Genomic DNA, 24184 nt, shown 5'->3' on the forward strand with positions numbered 1-24184 from the left:
ATATATGCATAGAACCAGAAAGGGCACAGAAATAAAGACATGTTATATCTGTACAGGTCCTTTTTTAGTATGAGAATCTACATAGGGAAAGGTGTAGGCAGTTTTGATTTGTGGTTTTATCCTATTTGCTTCATATATTTTTTCTATGCTAAACCTTTGAAAAGAAGTTGAACACATTATGACACCTCATCCCTAAATACATATTAACATGCCTCTCCTCAGAATAAGGACTTTTTCCTACCCAAGTTCAACACTATTTCACCCAAGAAGATTAATAATAAAAGACCCTAATATCATCTAGTAGCTAGTTCATATTCAAATTTTCCCGGTTGTACCCAGAATGCCCTAGAATCTAGTCATGGTTTATGCATTGCTTTTGGTTACCATGTCTATTTAATCTTTCTTAATCTAAAACAGTCTCCTACCTTTTTTATTTTTTTTTGAGAAAAATCAGATTGTCGTCTTAGTGTCTCCCACATTCTGGATTTAGCAGAGTATTTCCTTGTGTTGATGTGAACTTAGAACTTAGTTCCTCTCTTATATTTCCTGTTAGCACATCTACCTTTTAGCATCGTGTATTTTCAGGAACAATTACAAGAAAATATTGTTGTAATGCCAGAGAAGGCCTTCGAAAACTACTTAGCAACTCTAATCAAACTTAGAATTTGCCATTCTTTTTTTCTATTAGGAGGCTAAGTAGCCCAATCCTGTGGCTAAAATTATCAAAGATTTTATTCACACTATTCTGTTAGGTTTCTTTTAGATTAAAAAATTCTCCCTTAAAAAAAATTGGAGCCCTTCCATTCAATTTATTGAAATTAAAACTAGCTGAAGTGTGAAAGTTTAAGAAGATTATTCTTTCTTACTAAAAAAAAGGTAGTGTATATAACTCTAGAACTGCGCTGTTCAATACTTGTGGCTACCGCTTGTGGCTTTTGAGTACTTGAACTGTGACAAGTCTGATTTGAGATTTCAGAGATTAAGAGGACAAAAAGGATATAAATTACCTCATTACTAATTTTTATATTGATTATGTGTGGAAATGATATTTTGGATATATTGGGTTAAGTAAACTGTATCATTAAAATCAATTTCACCTTTTTACTTTTTAAAATATGGCTACTAGAAAGTGTAAAATGACATCTTTGGTGTGCATTTGGGGCTCAGATTGTGTTTCTGTTGCACAGCGCTGCTCTAGAGGTTCAAGGAGTAAGCTGTGCTTTAGCAACTCTCTAAATACGCATACTTTTTCACATATTTAACCCCTCTCCTGGATTCCCAGCCTTTAGTGTTAAATGAATTTACCTAACTCTTCTGTGGAATAGCTGATGAAGATAACTTGAGTATAGCGTCTCTTTGTCCAGATCCTTTCCCTGGCCTCAGGAAAATGAAAACTGATTGAACAAAGCTTGGTGAAGGAACCTTTGGAGATTTTAATTCCTCCTTTGGTAGTAATGATCAGATCTGAGCAGTGGCTTGGTAAGGGGGCATTCTGCTTCTCTCCAAGGAATAGCCCCCACTGATTCCAGGAACCTGGATCATGCCCTTTAGCTGTGCCAGAATCTTTGGGTTTATTCCTCTGCAGTATCTTTTACCCTAGTCCTCCACTGGATTTTCTCCCTACCTGAAAACAGACTGTCTTAACTTTTGTACTGAATGCTCTGTGGGACATGACCATCACCCAAGACTTCCAGATTTCCTCACCGAGTTCTTACAGGCAGTGATTCTGGTTATCTGAACACTTCACACGTATGTCCAAGGCTATGTACCAGGTGCTCTACACACAGAGTCTATGGGTTATCTCCATTTTATAGATAAGAAAACAGGCTCAGAAAGGTTAGGAATCTTATCCCAGAATAAGTGTCAGTGTCCAGACTGGAACCTAGGTCTGCTTGCCCCAGTCCAAGCTAGAGTAGGGAGAGGACCCCCAACGTGCAGGAAGCATGTGGTTAACCCTGTGGCTCTGCTTGGGTTGTTTAGAAGTTGTTAAAGGTGAAAATTCTAACATGTTTGTATGAATGAAACATAGCCTAAGAAATTTATGGCAGTTAAAAAAGTATAAAATGTAGGAACACTTTTAAGATGTGAAAGCACAATTCTGGGGTTTTCACTGCATAATCAAGGAAAGCTGAAAATAAGTTTAAGGATCTTGTCCTTTTGACATAGTTGTTTAAGAGTTCTTAGGATTCATTTTAATCTATAGTGGATTCCCAGTTTTAAAACCAGACTTCAATTTCAGTTTTTACTTAATGCAAATGTCTGTGGCATCTATTTTACGAGCTTTGATGGTCTTTGCATCTGTTAACAGAGATAAGACCTGACATTTGTTATTCTGAATTTCAGTGAGGTGAAGATTTAAATAGTTTAAACTTGGCTCTCTTTGGTCTTACGGTTTTTAAAAAACAATTATTGCTTTATTGGAAACATTTTATGAAGTAAATGTGTATTTGGCAAAATGCGTATCATACTTGACTTTTTTGTATGGAAAAGATCTTTTTAGAAAAATTGTTACATTATTCATTAAAATATCCATATGTTGATTTTTTTTAGTAAAGTGACATTTTAATATTTTTGAAACCAGGGCATCTTTAGTATCATAAATATGCATAAGGTAAGATTGAGCCTACCAATGATCCTCTTAGAAATCATATAAATAATAATTGTAAAATCTTTCAATTTTTCAAAAAAACCCTCTCTTTTCTTAAGGAATCAGATTACATAGATGAATTCTGCTTTATTCCATTCTGTTTTGTAAATTAGCTCATGATATTCAGACACCCTAAAATAAGAAAATAATGTTAATTCTCTTTTACTGAAAATATATTTGGATTTAACAAATCATATCTGCATTTTATTTTATTTTTATTAAATTTATTTATTTCTCTTTTAATGAAGGTACTGGGGATTGAACCCAGGACCTTTATAACTGCATTTTATAAAAGTTTGTTGTGATAAGGATATTTACAGCTTTGAGGTAATTTTGATAGTCTGCTGTAAAAGATAACTTCATCACTAGAGAATATTAATCCTAGGATCAGAGTGAAAATTAATGCTTCAGAAAGGCTTCCTAACATTTGTTTTTAAAAATGTCTTTTATTTAAGGAGCAAAATTTGTGGCTTTAAATTAAAAACTATAGTTTAAAATGGGGATAAGGTATTCTGGACTCACCTTCAAACTAATAGAATTCAAAGATTACAAATTAAGTATCCAAGAATACCTTACCAAAGTACCTGAGTGCCTTACTAAGAAGATAGTGACTCTCAGAACTGGTCTTCACAAAGCACTGATAATCTTCCAAATATTTTTTCTATCTGCATAGTTGGTTTATGTAGTATTAATAATGGACTGTGACACATAAGGAAATTTATTCTTAACGTGTCTTGCTTGGGTGATGTGATATTCTGGTTGAGGCACAACCCACTTGGTAATGAAACTGCCTGGGCACGGGCACATCTGTGTAAAGTGTAGGTGCTGTGTACCCTCCAGAATTCCTTCGCTTAGTCGCTGTAACATGTTTTGACTAATCTAGCACTTGACCAATCCAAAATTCCTATCCAGAAACCAGATCATTAACTGTAGTGTTACCACAGTTTAGCCCAAAAAACTTGAAAAAAGTAATTCTAATTACTTCAGCTACAACCAGACAAATCTAGAGGAAAAAACAAGTTTCCCTCTAACTCTCAGAGTTTTAGAAGTATGCAAGAAACAAGCAGTGCTGTATTTGACAATAAAAAAATTTTTTTAAAAGTTAGCAACCTGGATTTAAAATGTGAGATTTGATTAGAATTTCTAATAAGCTTGAATTGCCTTGGAAAAAGATTTAAATACCCTTCATATATTAAATAGTTCTTATACAACTATAAACTTGAAATTGCTTAAGTTAACAATCAGCTCACTTGCCCCTTGGAGTGAAAGCACAGAGATGAGCAGGTTTTTGTTTGAAACTAGGTCAATGGGTTAAGCGTACTTTCTCAGTTAACTTAATGTCTTTTTTTGCATGTCTCCTTTTTGCTGACCCCTGCCACCCCACCCCAGGCCCCATGGACTTGGATGATTATAATTAATACGTGTGCAGTTCTTTAAAAAATCACCCAAGGTGTTTTTCTCCTCTCAAGTCTTCTGCCATTTATGTATAGCTGTAGAGTGCTTTTATTTTCTACCTTTGACTTGCATTCACTCTAGATTCACAGGTTCCTGGAGAGTGCCGGTAATCTAGGTGTTGACTGCTGTTAGATCCCCTGGGAAAGAGGATGTATTAAGCAGGCAGGTACCTGTTGAAAATGGGAGTTTGAAAATTCAATCTTACTTGCTGATTTTCCTTTTAAATAAAAGGGAGATGAAAACAAAAGCATAGAATTGGAGTAAAAGGAAAGGAATACATGGAATGGGGACAGCTGTGATTACTTGTAAAAGGAGAAAACCTTTTTAATGAATTGGGAAAAATGGAGGGGGGAGAAACCAAGTAATAAGCAGAAATCAAAAAGGATCAGAGAAGTCAGAAAATGACTGGAGAAAAGATTAGGAGCAGGAAAGGAACAAAGAGGGGAGATATTAAGATTTTAGGCTTTAAAGTTTTCATTCTCAAATTTAGTCTTTACCCAAAAATATGTGTCATAGGTAAGCCTTGTTCATTCAGAAGTTAGTTTTAGGGTTAAACCTTTTATTTGGCTTTCCTTCTGCTCTTCCATATTTATAAATAAAATATTTAAATAGTTGAGAGTATTTCCATAAATAGGGGGAAATGTGTAAAAAAAAGTGAATTCTTTTATTTTATTGAGTTATAGTCAGCTTACAATGTTGTATCAGTTTCCACTGTAGAACACAATTTTTCAGTTATACTAGAACATACATATATTCATTGTCACATACTTTTTCACTTTGAGCTACCAGAAGATCTTGTATATATTTCCCTGTGCTATACAGTATAATCTTGTTTATCTATTCTATATATACCTGTCAGTATCTACAGATTTCAAACTCCCAGTCTGCCCCTTGCCACGCCCCTCCCCCCTGGCAACCACAAGTTTGTATTCTATGAGTCTGTTTCTGTTTTATATTTAAGTTCATTTGTCTTCTTTTTCTTTTTTTCTTTTTTTTTAGATTTCACATATGAGCAATATCATATGGTATTTTTCTTCCTCTTTCTGGCTTACTTCACTTACAATGACATTCTCTAGGGCCGTCCATGTTGCTGCAAATGGCGTTATGTTGTCAGGGTTTGTGGCTGAGTAGTATTCCATTGTATAAATATACCACATCATCTTTATCCAGTCACCTGTTGATGGACATTTAGGCTGTTTCCATGTCTTGGCTATTGTAAATAGTGCTGCTGTGAACATTGGGGTACAGGTGTCTTTGAAGTAAGGTTCCTTCTGGATAGATGCCCAGGAGCGGATTCCTGGGTCATATGGTAAGTCTATTCCTACTCTTTTGAGGAATCTCCATACTGTTTTCCACAGTGGCTGCACCAACCTGCATTCCCACCAGCAGTGTAGGAGGGTTCCCTTTTCTCCACAGCCTCTTCAGCATTTGTCATTTGTGGACTTTTGAATGATGGCTGGTGTGAGGTGATACCTCATTGTAGTTTTGATTTGCATTTCTCTGATAATTAGTGATACTGAGCATTTTTTCATATGCCTATTGATCATTCGTATGTCTTCCTAGGAGAATTGCTTGTTTAGGTCTTCTGCCCATTTTTGGATTGGGTTATTTGTTTTTTTCTTACTAAGTCATATGAGATGCTTATATATGCTGGAGATCAAGCCTTTGTCAGTTTCATCTTTGGCAAAAATTTTCTCCCATTCAGTAGGTTGTCGTTTTGTTTTGCTTATGGTTTCCTTTGCTGTGCAGAAGCTTGTAAGTTTAATTAGGTCCTATTTGTTTATTCTTGCTTTTATTTCTATTGCTTGGGTAGACTGTCCTAGGAGAACATTTTTGAGATGTATGTGAGATAATATTTTGCCTCTATTTTCTTCTAGGAGGTTTATTGTATCTTGTCTTATGTTTAAGTCTTTGATCCATTTTGAGTTTATTTTTGTCTGTGGTGTAAGGGAATGTTCTAGCTTCATTGATTTACGTGTTGCTGTCGAGTTTTCCCAACACCATTTGCTGAAGAGACTGTCTTTATTCCATTGTATCTTCTTGCCTCCTTTGTCGAAGATTAGTTGACCAAAAGTTTATGGGTTCATTTCTGGGCTCTATTCTGTTCCATTGGTCCATATGTCTGTTTTTGTACCAATACCATGCTCTTTTGATGACTGTAGCTCTGTAGTATTGACTGAAGTCTGGGAGGGTTATTCCTCGAGCCTCTTTCTTTTTCTTCAGTAATGCTTTGGCAATTCTAGGTCTTTTGTGATTCCATATAAATTTTATTATGATTTGTTCTAGTTCTGTGAAATATGTCCTGGGTAATTTGATAGGGATTGCATTAAATCTGTAGATTGCCTTAGGGAGTATGACCATTTGAACAATATTGATTCTTCCAATCCAGGAGCATGGGATGTCTTTCCATTTTTTTAAGTCTTCTTTAATATCCTTCATCAATGGTTTATAGTTCTCTGTGTATAAGTCTTTCACCTCCTTGGTTAGATTTATTCCTAGGTATTTTATTACTTTGGGTGCTATTTTAAAGGGGATTGTTTCTTTATTTTCTTTTTCTGTTGATTCATCCTTAGTGTAAAGAAATGCAACTGATTTTTGAACGTTAATCTTGTAACCTGCTACTTTGCTGAATTATTTGATTAGTTCTAGTAGTTTTTGTGTGGACCTTTTAGGGTTTTCTATGTATAGTATCATGTTATCTGCATATAGTGACACTTTAACCTCTTCTTTTCCAATTTGGATCCCTTTTATTTCTCTCTCTCGCCTGATTGCTGTGGCTAAGCCTTCCAAGACTATGTTGAATAGGAGTGGTGATAGTGGGCATCCTTGTCTTGTCCCAGATTTTAGTGGGAAGCTTTTGAGTTTTTCACCGTTGAGTACTATGCTGGCTGTAGGTTTGTCATATATAGCTTTTATTATGTTGAGATATGTTCCCTCTATACCCACTTTGGTGAGAGTTTTTATCATAAATGGGTGTTGAATATTATCACGTGCTTTTTCTGCATCTATTGAGATGATCATGTGATTTTTGTCCTTTCTTTTGTTGGAAAAAAAGTGAATTCTTGAACTTAGTTTTACTGTCTAAATATTAGCATAATCAAATGATAAGATGGTCTTAACTCTTTTCTAAAATTACATTATTTTCTATCTTTTACTTAACACTTATTTCATTCCTAGTGGTCCTCTCTTACTGTTGCACCAAAATTGGAAGGAAATTAGACTTTCTAAACACATTTATTTTTTAATTAAATATTTTCACTCTATAGAAAAGTTGAAGGGATAGAGGACTAACCAAATTGTGCTGAAATTCTTATTAGAATGTTGTCCTGAGGGGTCCTCTCCCTTGCCCCCATTTGCCCTGGTTACTTGACTTCTGAAGTTCTGTCAATACTTTAGACTCTTGTCTGCTCAGAGAAGAGAGGATGGGTAAATCCTTATTAAAAATTTGTCTTCGCGATTTGGTATCTGACTGCAATTATACTATTAGTGAGAGGATGTGTGTTTAGCAGGAACTGATTTTTTTAATAGCCTTATCTCTGCTCATTATTCAGTTTTTCAGGACAAAGGGATTAATTAAAGGTATTTTGCACCTAGTTTTTTTTGTGATGATTTTTGTCTCACATGAATCAGTATAAGCTTCAGTTCTGAGCATGATTTTATAAGTAGACTTTGGATATCAGGGTAGATGGTTTTGCAATACAACATATAAAGGCTGTTCCACATTTTACTGAATGTCAAAATTAGTATCAAATGAAGATGTGGTTCCCAAAGATGTAATTTTTTGCACTAAAGCTCCATGATAGTAACTGCTTTATTTCTAGATATTTCTTTGAGAATATTGGATCATGGAGGAGGGATGATAAAACTGCTAGTACTCAGTCTTCCTTCCACATGACACCTCATACTCATTCTGAAAATTAGGTTAGCATTTTTGGGCATAGGAAGGGGCCAGAGAGGTGTCTATTCATGCAACTTACTCCTTTTATAAAGGGAAACTATCTAGAGTCTTGTCCATGGTCACACAGTGACTTGGGGACAGTGTCAAGTCTAAGCCTGTGGTCTTGAGTTCAGGGATTATTACAGCCCCCAGTCCCTACCCCTCCCACCTCTCCACCACTGGATAAACTGATAAAAGGCATTTTGTTTGGTTTAGTATAAATACACTGAGCCTTTTAAAAAATCCTTTTGAAAGGTGAAAGAATTGATAATACCTTAATTGTCAGGCTGAAAGCCTAAAATAATTTTTTTGGACTGTAGCCTGTTACAGTAGATTTTTTAAATTGTAGATTTTAAAAACTGTAGATTTTTTAAAAATTGTAAATGTAGTAAACTATGAAAATGCCCATTTAAATTATATTGCTGGTTTCATTTTAATTCTTTCAAAATTAAGAGTGGTATAAACAAATTACCTTTAAAAGTTAAAAATTTAGTAAGTGGCTTATATAACATTTTGACATTGGGCAGAGAAACATGGAATTTTTATTAGCTAGCTATTATTTATTTGACTTAATACATATATTTAGAGGAACCACATTCAAAATGAGTAATTTCTCACATTTTCTTCTTTACATGCATATGTGCATGCACACAGTTATATTAAACTAAAAGATTATAGAGGAGGAAATGGCCAATTTAAAATTTTCAGATCACTGTTTTTAAGAGGCAATATATGCTTTCATTGTGTTCAGAATAAGACAAAGTGCTTTTCATAATACAATTTTAAGTATCAAAGCAAGAAAAGTGATCAAGAATGAATATATTCTTCCCATGTTTTAAAACAAGACAGCTTTTTTAATCCTATGAAAGGAATAAGGAAATTAGTTCAGAACATGAAAGAAATGTCATTCTTTCCATATCTTTCTTTTGAGAGCACCTGATAAACAGATAGTTAAACTGTTACGTGAGGACCAAATGAGAGAAATGCTTTCTCTATGAAAAGATGAACCACGTGTTTCTTTTGGGATAGCTCTCTTCATTAATGCATTTTAAATGATTCCATTCTTAAAGGTTTCAGCCCTATGCTTTTTGTTTTAAAGCAGAGTATATCTGTAATTACTTTGTCCAGGATTATCAAAGAGGCATTAATTTCCTCTTTTCTATAATGAAAGGAACTATTTATGCTTATTGATATTGTGTGGTTTCAGAGGAAAATTACAGCGATAAGTAGCTCTGGGAAAAGGATAAGGTAGATCTCAAACTTCTAGCCTTGGCAGAGAAAAGTAGGAGCTAAATTTCTTTGGTTAGAAGATCTTGTATGGTATAATAGCTGTTCCAAAAGGCACAACTTCCGCTATCATGGGCTTAGAGGTAGAACAAATTGGGTAAAGATATAGTTTTGATTGGGACTTTAACGTAGTGTTGAAGTGATTCTTGTAAACTCTTTGGAACCCAGATATCAAAGGAGCACAGTAGAATGCCTAGGGAGAGGACAAAGGGACCAGAAGATTGGGTATAAAACGAAAGACTAGGAAATGACCGTTAAGCTGGCCAATTCGATAGGATCTTCAAGAACTTGGGGTTGGAGGATGCAAGGCCATTATAGGCCATTCTGCATAGTCCTCGTGTGATGCTGGAATCTCTCTCCAGCAGTCCTGATAGGTGGTCACACCTGGACTACATCTAGTGGCAGGATGCTCAGACTCCAGAGGTAGACAGGTTTTGACTTTGGGAACATATACCCTTACCATTTTTATTGTAATCCCTGTGAAAAAGCCAAATCTATTTAGAACCTAAAAAGGGCAAGTCTCCTGAGAGCTCACTGGTAACTACATGTTGTACATGTATTATATATATGTTTTCCCCTGCAAAACAGTCCATTTTTATTTTTTGAGAATATTATATATACTGTTCTGCAGTTTTTGTCATTTGACATTTTGAACATCAGTGTTAGTGAATATGGACTAACCTCATTCTTTTTAATGATTGTATATGTTATATTTATTCAACCAGTGTCTTAATAGATATTTGAGTTGTGCCTAGTTTTTGTGCTCTTACAATGGTGCAACAAACATCCATTATCTTGACAGTCCTAATTACAAAGCTTTTTCTTATATTGGCCTAAAATCTTTCTCCTAACTTCTACATATTGGTCCTGAAAACAGTTGCCATCTTTCTCCTGAGTCTTCTCTTGGATTGAAACAATCCTCATCTGTTTGACCATTCTTCGTGTTATTTGGATCCTTTTGCCATCTTCTGGACATGATCCATTTTGTCACTGTCTAAAGTGTAATGATGGAACTGAACACTCTCTTAACTGTGGTTTCAGTTGAACAGAGAGGGTAGGATTATCTGTTCTTTTAATTCAGTCCGTGATTTTATTAGCTCTTGAGGCTGCCATATCACATTGTTAATTCGTATGGAGTCAGTTAAAGCCTTACATTTGGAGTTTGTAGATCCCTGGAGCATCTGATAAAAGCTGTGGACTTGCCACCACCTCACCCTACCCCTCCAAATGGATTAATACAATTGTTGTAATTTCAGGTGGTTCATGGGTCCTTGGTGTTTCTCCTTTCTTTATGACTAGATTTTGTTGGTTACTTTGCCAAAGTCATGGATTCTCTAGCATTCTTGTTTAATCAAAACTTAAACCAGAAATGGCCAGTCTTGGCATTACTTGATGAGTCTGTGTTGCCTCCTAGTGTGTAGTGCTTTCCTACTATATGCAAGTGCTAACTATTTTTTTTAACAATCCAGGATCAGCCTCAAGCTAACCAGTCCATATTTTGAAACCTGTCTGGCTTGTAGTCCTTTCCCATTCTTCATGATTCCACACAGGTGACAGAAAGCAATTAAGCAGCCTTATCTGCAGAGCCTTCTAGGATCCCAGGACATGATTTGTGAGATCAAATGACTTGAACTCAGTGAGAATATCTGGCTGGTTTTTCTTTTTTTTTCCTTCAGCCATCTTGGATTTAAATTTCTTCTCAGTCATCATATTTAATCTTCAGATTACAAAGAATAAAATATTATTAACTAGGAATGGAAATAGGAGGCTGTTTCTCTTTGTCTTTGTCAATATTACATTAACAGTCCCATCCGGGGAATTCACTTTTCCCTCTATTTTTTTTTTTTTACTTTAACCTTTTAAATGCCACTTATTCAATATCTGGCACTTTGTAAAGTCACAGTTCATCCTGAAGCTTTAGCCCTGTTCACGGTATTCTTAGAATCCATTTCACTCTTTATAACACTTGTTCTATGTGTCTGTTTTCTTTCAATCATCTGTTATAAGTGTCTTTTTAAACATCTGAATTCGAGAAAGCTCTCTGTGCAAATGCATCAGATTCTTAAGATTTCCCCTTTTCTTCCCCTCATCAATGTGTTTTGCAGTTATACAGTCAGCATTATGCTTTTAAGAACCTCCCAGCCTTGTTGAGCTTCTTTACACAGTTTCTGATCTTGGAATTGATCCTAATTTTCCTTTGAAAATCTTGAAATCTGCCTATCCAGTATGGGCAGCATTCCCCTGCCTTTCTTTCTTGATCTCCAAACATCATGGCTGCTTTCTCTAAAGCTTCTTCCTAGTTACATGTTACCAGTCATGTTTTACTGGTGAGGATTAGGTCCAAAGTAAGTTTTTCTCATTTCTCCTCTACTTTCTGGAAGACTGAATTTTTACATAAACCAAAAGCATATCTTCAGATGCATTGACGTAAATTGAGTGACACTTCCACAGATGTCCTCTGATCAGTAATAATAGCTAATAACAGCTGTTATTTTTTTTGTATACTGCCACCTGACTAGCACCATACTAAGTCCTTTCCATGTCGGATTATCTTGCTTGTCTCCTACCTTAGGGATATGAGTTGTGGGTGCTGTTGTTATCCCAGTAATATAGATGAGGAAACAGGTTTGAGGGTGTTGAGTCACTTGCCCAAAATTACACAGCTTGTGAATGCCAAGGTCAGATATTTCCTAAATCGGATTCTTAATCACTATACTGGGCTGCTTGATGTGGTGCTTAATTACTATGCTGGACAAGATTCTCTTACTTCAAAACCTGTGTAGCTGTCAGACCACTGGCTGTGCACAGTAGGCATTTAAATATTTAATTTGAGGTTTATGTTTCTTGTTGATTTCTAGGGTATTGCCTTTTAGCTCTTACAAATCAGTAAGAAAAAGATGAGAAAAATGTGTGAGGCACACTGTTAGGCAGTTCATAGAAAAATGAATGGAAAACGAAGATATGAAAAGATGCTCATTTTTTACTAATCAAACATATTTTTGTTGGTTTTTGGAGACCCATTTTTTGAATGCAAGACTTTCTGTTATGTGATACTTGAAAAACAAAGAATGCAAAAATGTTTGTGAAACTTCAGAAATAATCAGTATTAACCCAAGCAAGCATATACAAAATTTTATTTAATTGGGAGACCAAAGTACTGTTGCTTTTTAAAAACTGAATATATTGTGAACATCAGTACTCAGTGATGTTACCTTTAATGGCTGTATAGTATTCTGTTGTTTCTCATAAGAGATTGAAGGTCAGTTTGTTTCCTTTGTTCTTTATTTTAATTTTTTATATGTGAAGTAAAAGTAAAGTATAAGACCTCAAATCTCATCTTTTTTCTTTATTATATTATTATTCTTTTTATTGAAACTGTTCACCATTATTCATTATTTACTGTGATATCTTCCACAGTTTTTATTTTGCTAGGAAGAATTAGGTTGTATGCCCAATCATTGTGATCAGTATGATTGATTCTTTGTGTTAAGAACAATTATACTATATTTTTTTTAAGAGGGGTCATTAGACTAATTCATTGAACATGTTAAGTGTTTTAATAAATGAGTATGTAATTTAAAGAGTTTTCTAAAGAGTGATGGAAGCTGTGTTGTAACATACTGGAAATTGAGCTTTGGAGCAAGACTGTCCTGGTTCGAGATCTCAGCTCCACTAGTTTTAGTCATGTAAATAATTTGGGCAAGTCACTTAACATTGTAAGCCTCAGTTTTCTCATCAGGAAAACAGGGATGGTTATTGCTGTCTCACAGGAGGAATAATTTAACATGAGATGCACACGTAAAGCAACCATGCAGCAGTAATGTCAATTTTCCCTATTTTATGTAGTTAGATAAGGAGTTCTCAACCTTTTGTGGCACTTACGCCTTTGCTAGTCTGGCAAGACCCCTGGAAGGACCTCTTCTCAGAATAATGATTTTAAATACATAAAATTTAAAGGTTGCGATGAGCAAGGAAACTATGTTGAAATACAGTTATTGAAGTACCTAAAACATTTGTGATGCTTTCTGTTTCAGATAATTTTTTGGACTAAGGTGGGGAGCTAATGAGAAAGATAGAAGGGGAAAAAAAAAAAGAGGAAAGGAAGGAAAGCTTATAAATACATATGCTTGGTTTTGATTCCTTCCCAAGCTGTTACCACCCTAGATTTCCAACAGGCTCATAGTCATTTCCACCTCAGCATCCTACCAGCAATTCAATTTCATCACCAGTGAAGTTGAATGCCTCTCCCAAACCAGCCTGTTTTCCGTGTTTCCCTTGAAATACCACGCTTCCTATCACCTCAATTCTTAGTCTTCAAATCACATTCAAGTTCTCACTTTTTCACCCTATTCCTTCTTCAAATCAATGCACTCCTGTCACTTTATCTCTACAGTGTCTAATTCTACCATCTAGATTTAAGACCCTCTCATCATTGTCATTCTGACACAGGCTGTTTCTGCTTGGCCTCCAACTTCCTACCTCTTTCTCAAAGTATCCCTTGAGTACTTCAGACTAGTTTGATACATTCTGTATGTGACGTTCTATGGCACTCACAGATGTGCTGCACACCTCGTGCCTGTCAGCTGCCTCATTTACTTACTGGTTAACGTGTATTTGTTTTCACTTCCTCAGATATATTCTAAGTTCTTTGAGGAAACAGACCACATCGTATGCATTTTTTTTAATCTCCCACAGAACTTAGCATAATACTTAAAAGTGCTTCATAAGAGTCTAGCAGTTGTTATAATTAGGTAGTTCCAGATCCAAAAACAAAAAGAAAAATGACCTTTTCTTGTCAACTGAACTTTCACTGTCAGAGTTGATGATATTAGACCAAGTCTGTATGTCAAAAACCTACTGAGAATTTTGTGTATATTTTAATTTTTACTAACTCACTAACTTAATTCCCCAAATTATTCAGTCATGGTTGTTCTTACAGTGTTCTTTGTGGTTAAGAAAACCATGGCCGAGGTTTCCTCTACTGTGAAACCTTTATTTGTCCTTGAAGAGCCACCACTTGTAGCCCAAGGCCTAACATATAATAGGTGATGAATACATTTTGTTGGAGGAATTTAGCTTGTGCCTAGAATTAACTTGTTTATTTGAAAAAGCTTGGGAATGTGTATAGATTATTACAAATACAAATTACAAAAACAAATACAAGAAAAGTTTTGTTAAAAAAAATTGAAAGTATGTGATCTTAACAGGAAAGCAGTTTTAGTAAAGTAAGCCTAACATACACTGATCTTCTTAGTGGGCTTTGATATTTTGTTTGCCACTGATGTTCTTTTTTTCTTTTTTTCTTTTTTTTGTTAAATTCCTTTACTTGTGTTCTTAGGTTAAGACATCAGAATTTTATAGATACTCCCGACAGCTGCGCTATGAAGTTGACCAAGCACTGAATTACTTTCAGAACATTCACCAGCAGCCTCTGTTGGACATGAAATCAAGCCGCATCCGCTCTGCCAAACCCCAAACTACAGTATTCCGAGGCATGATTGGACATAGCATGGTTAACAGTAAAATACTTCTCTTAAAGAAACCAAGAGTCTGGTGGGAGCTAGAGGGCCCACAAGTACCTCTGCGCCCGGACTGCCTTGCTATCGTCAATAACTTTGTGTTCTTGTTGGGCGGGGAAGAACTGGGCCCAGATGGTGAATTTCACGCTTCTTCCAAAGTGTTCAGGTATGATCCGAGACAAAACTCTTGGCTCCGGATGGCAGACATGTCTGTACCACGTTCAGAATTTGCAGTTGGTGTTATAGGGAAGTTTATTTACGCTGTAGCAGGCAGAACCAGAGATGAGACTTTCTATTCAACAGAGAGATATGACATCACCAATGATAAATGGGAATTTGTGGATCCTTATCCAGTTAACAAATATGGACATGAGGGGACAGTGCTCAATAACAAGTTGTTTATCACTGGTGGAATCACTTCATCTTCCACCTCCAAGCAAGTGTGCGTGTTTGACCCTAGTAAAGAAGGGACCATAGAACAGCGGACCAGGAGAACTCAAGTAGTTACCAACTGTTGGGAGAATAAGAGCAAAATGAATTACGCCAGATGCTTTCACAAGATGATTTCTTACAACGGCAAGCTTTATGTCTTCGGTGGTGTCTGTGTGATCTTGAGGGCCTCTTTTGAGTCTCAGGGATGCCCCTCCACAGAAGTGTACAACCCAGAGACTGATCAGTGGACCATCTTGGCATCCATGCCAATTGGTAGAAGTGGCCATGGTGTGACTGTGCTGGACAAACAAATAATGGTTCTTGGAGGCCTTTGCTACAACGGTCATTACAGCGATTCCATTCTCACTTTTGATCCGGATGAAAACAAATGGAAGGAAGATGAGTACCCGCGGATGCCCTGCAAGCTGGATGGTTTACAAGTATGCAACCTGCATTTTCCAGAATATATACTGGACGAGGTCAGACGTTGCAACTAATGACATCTTGCTTCTTTAAAAAAGCCAAACAAAAAATTTGTTTGCAACAAAGTGGTTAGTTAAGAAACATGAAGAAAAACCTCACCAGTTTTACTATCAAAGCCATTGGTCTAATATCATAAAAATCTTTTCATTCTGTGCTAGCATCCTTTTTTTTCTTTTTATTGGCCTCAAATTCACGCAATAAGTTAATTCTAAGCGCTAGCTCTTGAAACTACTTCCAGAAGCAGTTTAGTAGAACGATCCACTTATCTGGGAAGTTGATTTTCTGCTTTAAACATTTCTTTCAAATGTCAGTGTAGGAGTCATGCATCTTCTAAGAGAAGACCTGATAAGTGTCACTGGGTGTAATTTCAGTTCCTATCTCTATCTGAAATCTTTTTGAACACTTACTTCAGTGTATTTCAGTCTGTTAGACTTTTTGGTTTTATTATTTAAGTTTAAAACTCTTGACCTTTTTGCATGGCTTTTTGCTGAAAATGCAAAAATATAAATTTTCTACAAAATTAACTTTTTTATATTCAAAACACTATTTCTAAGCTGCCTTCTCTTACCTGCATTGTGTTAGTGAAAGCATATCCATACTTGCATACATCTTACGAATATATAAGGCACATCTTCTTTTATGCGTGGTAGGATTCTGTATTTTTAAGCTAGTGCACTTGCACACACGGTTTGCCATACTTGTTGAATTTTAGATGTAACGTCTTTTCATGTATTAACATTTTTAGAAAGTTAAAATAACTGGAGTCCTCATTTGGATCAGCGTAGCCTGTCTTCTGTCCATACTGATTCAGTAATATGCGAACTCCTTATATTCCTGAAGCATGTATGGATTTATGAAAACTAACATTTTATGTTTTATTTTCAAAAGTAAACGTTAGTGTTCCTTATCGATGTATGTCTTCTTTTTGAAAATGTTTTTCTTTGCAGTTTGTTAATGTTACCGTTTTTAGTGAGAATCGGAGTGGTATATGACAAGCCCTGGCCCTGCAGCGTGCAAGCACTTTTAAAGAGAATTTAGGTAATACCAGACTCCTAAATAAAGGCCCCTTAAAAGTAAGTGCAACTCCCGTTTTTTACATTCAATAAGGCTGCTGCATCTGTTATTGAATGGAAAGTAGCAACTTGTGGAAAATTTGAGCTCAGTTTTGACTTAGAGGTAAAGAATAGAATTATAATCTTACTGGTCATATCTACTTGTTTATTTAGTACAAAGTATTTAGCGGCACTGGGGATGTAAGCCCTCAGCTTTTGTTTTATTTACTGAAAGCTACTAGCATGAAGGATAGTAACCTCAAAGTTCAGAATGGATCAAGAATAACTGTTTAAAAGCGTTTATAATAAGTGTTCTAGGATTAGCCGCACCTTTCAACTCTGTAAACTAGAAGGAAAAACATGTAATAGTTGTCAAAATTAAGCAAGAAGACCAGGGGGTGGATCATTCAGATTGATGCCATTTTCTCCTGAGTAGAGTCTATATCTGATACAGACTAGATCTACACTGGCAAAACTTGCCAGATCTTAGGATATTGGTGCAATATTGCAATGCCTTCTATATGGCTGTTGTATAAATTTTCTAGTTTCACCTTTTTTTTTTTTTTTTTTTTTTTTTTTTTTGCTGCTGCCACCACTGAACATAAAATGGAAGACTGAAGTCATGGAAATGTGAAGACTTGTTTTGTTTTTGCAATTAAAATAGACAACTTTGAAAAAAAATCTGATTTTTAGAACTCCACAACTGGAGGCATATAAGTTTAACAAACAGTCAGGTACATAAGTAGTTTTTTAAAAAGCAAAATATTGGGATTGGTTTTAGAAATCAACTGAATAATATTCTTTTGAGACTTAAATTTTTATTAAGTGGTCCTACAATTTACTTTCAGTTCCTAAAAGTGAAATTCGGTATCTTGTTTCCCATAGTAATATGGGTAAAAGTCTTTTTCTACATCTTAAAAATCATTGTTAGTCATTTTACTTTTGAAAACTAGGAATTAGGTTAGCCATTTAATTCTTTTTCTCATATATTAGTTGGCTTAGCATTTTACATGTGTGTTATCTTGCTTTAAAGAAAATAATAACATCTTCATTATTTTCCTCATTGTTGTCTTTTGCTGGGAAAGACCGAGACACAGGGTACCCTTATCAGGCTTTTACACTCCAGTGGTGGGTTCTTTTTGATTGCTTAGATAAGACTTCGTAGACCTAGTTAAGGTAGATCTGAGCAAACAATTGAATATTCTTGGTCTTCCATTGTAAAAACACAAGGCCAAGGTCAAAGTTCATGTTTTGGGAAATTTGTGAAATCTTAACTTGAACTAACTCTGGGTTCAGCTTCACACATAAGTCATGTCTGACCTGATGTTAGCTGTAATCAGTTTTGAGCTTTAAGAATAGTTGTTATTGCTTGGGTTCTGAATGTAAGAGAAAAAACTCTTCTGTTTATATGTAGTGCTAATTTAGGTTATTTTAAATCCATGATTAACATACATTCCCTTTTAAAATTATGGTTTAATTGCTGAAAGAGATTTATTTTTGTTATACTAAACTATGGAAATTTTTTTCATAGAATTTTTTCAAGTTTATTTTTTGTGTGCTTCATTTGGAACCATTTTTGTTGGTATACGTTGTATGTGCTCAAAGTAAGTTTTAATTCAGTGAGAGATTTAAAACTATACAGTGTAACTCTTGTGATCTTTGTGTGTTAATTTTCACTTTACATTTTAAATGCCAGACTTTACAAAAATAGCTGATCTTTATTAACTGCATCTTAATTAGAAACGTTTGTTCTCTTTCATGTCTTTGACCTTCTAAGATTTGATTTTAATCTGCTTAAAGAAAATCCTTGCACTACAACCTTTTCATAAAATTCAAGATTCTCACATTGAAGGTTTTGTATTGGAGGAAATACTACTGGTTTTTAAAAAGCAAAGCTTAATTAATAGAATTATTAGCTTTTCTTGAGACAGCTTTCTCTGTGTCCTCATTACTTTGTTCTGTGTGAGTGTTCCTGTAATTTGTGAAATATTGACTGAGCCCTTCACTTATCTTTTCTAAAGCAGCACCTTTGGACACCTCATTCTGGGAAGCCTGCTCGAGTCATAGTAAAGGACACACACATTTGTGTGGGGAGAAGTGGTAAAAATGGAGAGTTTTGTCTTAATTACATGAAACTAAGCTTTAAAATATTTTATAACAAATTATTTGAGCTGCATAATCTAAACATGTCAAACGTTCAGTGGGACTATTTTTATATATGTATATGTGGTTGTAGGTCATAACATTTCAGTTTATAATATAAATTGTTATTTCAGTTTATAAGCTATCTCAGAAAAGACTAGCTCTTTTGAGAATACATAATTTAAAGTTTCAGACTGAAGTAAAACACAACATAGACAATAGTGTAAATTAGATATAAATGAGGGCTATATGGCAGTAACTGCTAGTGCCATTTTTCTTGTTTGCCTATTACACATTTTTGATTTTTCTTTTTGTACTTCGACCATTTTTAGGGATCATACGTTCTATCAGATTAGGTTTGGTTTGGGAATAAATATCTTCTAAAAAGAGATTTATCTTAAAAATAAAAGTTCTGAAAAATTAGTTTATCAAGAATTTATAAAGTCAAATATTCAATAGACATAGACTGGAATAGATAAACTCATGAAAGTTATATCCTTTCAGTATACCAGTATAACTCTAATATTACACAAGTAACATTGAGAGAATGCCATCAGCTTTGTTTGTTCCCCCTTAATTTTCTTGGATTTTCTTTTTACATCTTTGGGAACAACTACATTAAAAACTTTATTAATCAGTATATCAGTAAGGAGTAGGTGTTTGCTTTCTGAAGGAATGTTCCAGTGAGGTGATCAGAGAGGTTATTTTCTACCTAACTTGTATATGCCCTGTACGCCTTGGGCATACTTTGTCTATAGAAAAATATTTTGACCTTTAGGTACATTTTGGGCCAGTAGTCAAATAATCCTAGGGCCGATTTAAAAAGTCTTAGAATAATTTAAGGTTTGCCTTTTATACCTGTTTTGAAAGCCTTTACATTTTTGTCAGGTAATTTTTCCCAAGCCGTGAATATAATCTATTCAAAACATGTTTATGCTATCCATTCTGTTTTTAAATTGAAAAAAAAATGTTAAAAGTGTTTATGAAGAAAAGTTTAAATAAAATATTTTTAATCTTTAAAATATACTTCTTTATCTCTTATTATTTACTATCTTTATATAATTCATCACTTTCAGTCACTCATGACTTGATTAGCAGTATACATTTTGTTTTCCTTCAACGTGCCAAAGGAAGTGCCACAAAAATGTGATTTCTACCAATGCTTTCAGCCACAGATTGAAATGAGAGCATTTGAGTGAAATTATTTACACTTAAGATGCAATGGAAATTGTATAACGAAGCCAAGTCATTAAAGTTCCACTAACAGAGTTTTGCAGAGTGGAATTGAGAAAAAGTATTTAAAAGCCTCCAAGCCCTTAGTTTGGTGATTTTCAGATTTACTTTAGCATTTTTGATTGATTGTTCTTAAAGTCATTTCTGAAATTAGGGAACAGGAGGAAGAGAATCTGCTACAACACAAGCACTTGGATACACTTAGGCATGTGTGTGCCTTCTTAAAAATGGACTCCTGAGAAACCTCAGCAGGATTCCCTGGATCCTGGCTTCAAGCCACATTTCCAGCCTCTTTCTATCACTTCTCGTGCTCCATTTTGTTGTGATCTTTGTACATTAATTTATAGCCTCAAATCACTTGCTTTCTTCTCCCTTCCCTGCTTGCAAAATCCACTTACTTGGCATAGCCCAACTTAAATGCTCTCTTCGCCTCCTGAAACCTGTTATCTCTTCCATTGAATTAATTGCCTTTTCTACACTCAACACTTTACAGCTCTTATTTGATTTCATTTTGCATACTAGTTGGGTATAATTCCTTCTCTACAACTAGGTCATAGTCTTGGATGATGGGACCTTTTATTCCTCTTTGTACCTTCATGTCTAGCATGATACTTTTTGTATGTAATAGGCACTGAGCTAAATATTTATTGCAGCATGTGACAAATTCCACATGAGTTACAGACAGATGCTGCAGGCATTCGAAAGAGGGAGATAATATAGTTCAGGGTTTTTGTCTCTGCTTTCTTCTCAGTCTGCGTACTCCCTGTCCAGTTTCATCCACATCTATGGCTTAACCTACCACGTTTATTCTGGTATCTGTTAAATCAGTATTTCTCAACCCAGAGTTCCAACCGTCTCCTGAACATCTCTCACATGTTTTATCAGAATCTCAAACTGAACAAGTACAAACCTGATACATTATCTTCTCCCCCTAAACCTGCCCCTTGCCCTACATTCCCTGAATTCTTACGTGGCTCTACCATTGCCTGGGATTGTTGAAGTCAGAATCTTGGGAATTGTCCACTGATGCCTCTCTTCCACTCCACCCCAACATCTTAGTTCTTCCACTCCTATCAATTTAAATTCTCAACTTCCCTCACCTCTCCGGCCATACTGGCCTCCTGGAGCTTTCTAATCTTCTACCTCCACAATCCATTTTCTACACTGCTGCCAGAGGGCACTTTCAAAAGATAAATCAGATCCCGAGATTCAACAGCCTTCAATAATCCCCCTTTGCCATGAGAATAGGATCCAGACTCTCTAGTATGCCCTTTGTATCTGTTCAGTTTCTCTTATGCCCTAAACTCTAGCTCTGCAAGCTACTCGGACTTCCCTGGATATGCCATGTTCTCTCCAACGTCTGCCTCTGCGCATGCTCTTCCCCTCTTCCTTTCCTGGCTAACCCTTTCTTGGCCTTCAAGAACCAGCCTGGGCATCGTGGCCTTTGTGAAGTTTTTTTAAACTGGCCACCTTGTTCTTACCATAGTACCTTGTGGATGCCTAGACCCTACCTCCTCTGATGCTTGATTATAACTGTCTTCTTCTCTATCCCACCTTTAACTGTACTCTTTGAGGGCAGATACTGTCTTTATTTTCCAAGAGTCTGACTTAACATCTGGCACATTGGTAAGTCCTGCTTAATAAAAATAGAACCCAGAAACTTGGAAGGTCACCAATGAAATACTCCTGGTGAGGAGGGGCAGCTGTATTAGAGAGCTTGATTGTCTGCCAAAATTGACCTCCCTGAGGAATTTCCCTCCATTCAGTTTCCACTACCACTGTTCCCATGTCTAGAAGGTTGATGCATGCATACAACTATCACAGTTGTCAACAGATAGTTCTTCCCTTAATATCCAGTATTTCTAATCCAGGCTGAAAATTTCAAGTAAGACAAGGCCAAAGTGTGTGGTGCAGATCATTACTTCCATGAAATGCTCTGTGTGTGGGGTGGAGGAGTGTTCAGCGGTCACCATAATCTTGAGAAACACTGTATGTCATTTTCTTAGAGAATCTCAAATATTAGCATACCAAAGGCTCCGAAAAGTCCTGATGTTAACTCATTTTGATTTTTGTTTAGCTCAATGTAAACAAAACATTTGACAATTGAGCTTTTTTTCATAGAATATACGTGATCCATGAATGTTCTTGAAAAAGCCTGGCTAAGGAGTAACTGGAAGAAAACAAGTACCAAGAACCACTAATTCAGGCACTCTGGTCTACAAAGGAGGACCTCCTCCTGCAGCTCCAGTTAGTTTCCAGGCTAAAGTCAACATTTTGCCAAGGTGACATTACCCTGGGATCTCATATCCCAAGGAAGGTCCCACCTTCTCCCTTCAGGAGTAGGATGAATTTGTATAATTTGTGCAACTTGTATCATTTAAGGAGCAGGACTTCCAGAATGGCCAAGTAAGGAGCTCAGCAAAACCTCTCCCTAAAAAGTAATGAAAAAACTGAACAAACTTGTCAAAAAAGAAAAAAATGTAAAGATTGGAAATTGACCAAAGGCATACAACAACTTGGGAAGCATGTATTCAAGAAAATGTACTGAACTTCCATGAGAACAGTGGGAGTCTGTGATGTTTTAGCCTGGGGCTGCTCCCATCACAACTCCCCTTCCCCCAGCTTTGTGTCACAGAAATTCTAGCAGGGCCATCGGAGGGGCCTGCCTTTATTTGGAGTGGAGTGTGAAAAATCCCATGTATGTCAGTGTGGCCGACACTGCAGCTAGCCTGAGGTCTCAACAGTGACTGGGTTTAGCAATAGACTGGTGGACAGACTCAGATCTTGGGAATGAGATAGCTACTTGAACCCTGGTAGTCTGGGAAGCTGTGCTCATGGACAAGACTATGTGTACCTAAGGGAAGACCTCAGAGGGTCCTAGCAAGCCACTTATCCCTGGCTGGATGTGAGGCCTTGTAAATAGAAAATAAAAGCTGGAATAGACTTGGAAACTGCTTAAACTTTGAATGCCTTCCTCAGGCCACACACAGATTGCTCAGCTAAGTGTGGAAGCCTTACTGGCTCAAGGTGTTTAAGTGTAACTTCTGACTAATCATTGGCTGACCATGAAGCTATGCTGACTATGAGCTTAAAAATAAAAACAAAAATTAAAAGAAAAAAACAGCTGAGACATCAGTGGCTGTATGTGGGTGGGGGTGGGGGGGAGAGCCTCCACAGAATTCCTCCAGGCAAGTCACTAAACAAACACAACAAACCAAAAAAAAAACGCAAATGACCACACAGAATCCAGAGTTGCTACAATATATTATCTAAAATGTCATTTCCAAGGAGAAATAATGTCAAAGAAACAGGAAAGTGACCCATACCTGGGAAAATACGGAGTCAACAGAAAACTCTCAGGGATCAGAGTGTTATGAATATGAGTGAGATTAATTTTGTATCTTGTATTCCACATAAAATTTTATTAGAAACAATTTCACAAGTCATTAAAATTTCTTGGAAAATAATATTTTTAGTGACTGCTTAGTGTTCCATAATATGACTATACAATAATTTATCTAACCATGCCTCTATCGTGACACCATACTATATTAAAATTTTTTTCTTTCATTTGATTTTATATATATATATATATAAATTCCACACTTAAGATTATTTCCTTAATGTAGTTTTACAAGATGGAATTTAAAAAACAAACTAAAGTCCCAGACAAATAGTGCTAGATCAAGCTTCAGGGAAATTGTACGATATACCTGCATCAGCAGTTAAGGAGTTTATAACCACACTTTATACTTATAAATAAATTAGTGATCTACTAGGTAGAAACTGTATTTTAATTATTATGTCTTTGATTATAGTGAGGAGTAATTTTTCACATGTCTATTTGCCATATATGTTCTATGAATTCCTGTTCATGTCCTTTATGCATTTTTCAATGGTGTTTTGGTGTTTTATTATGGATTTTGAAGGGTTCTTCATCAAATATGCTTTGTAACACTTGAGAATACTATTCCAAATGATGACTAGGTATCTTTAA

General features: G+C 35.8%; 1 protein-coding gene across 3 annotated transcripts in view; it reads left to right on the top strand.

Annotated features, from left to right (window-relative positions):
* The window catches only part of KLHL15 (kelch like family member 15), a 36204-nt gene extending 16224 nt beyond the window's left edge, over positions 1–19980 (top strand). For all 3 annotated transcript variants that reach the window (XM_031445700.2, XM_031445699.2, XM_064483320.1), the window contains one exon: positions 14665–19980. In XM_031445700.2, the coding sequence (XP_031301560.1) occupies positions 14665–15774 (1110 nt within the window). In that variant the 3' untranslated portion in view covers positions 15775–19980. The remainder of the gene's footprint in view (positions 1–14664) is intronic.
* Positions 19981–24184: the final 4204 nt, after the last annotated feature.

The sequence above is a fragment of the Camelus dromedarius genome, chromosome X (assembly GCF_036321535.1).
Source record: "Camelus dromedarius isolate mCamDro1 chromosome X, mCamDro1.pat, whole genome shotgun sequence".
Taxonomy (NCBI): domain Eukaryota; kingdom Metazoa; phylum Chordata; class Mammalia; order Artiodactyla; family Camelidae; genus Camelus; species Camelus dromedarius.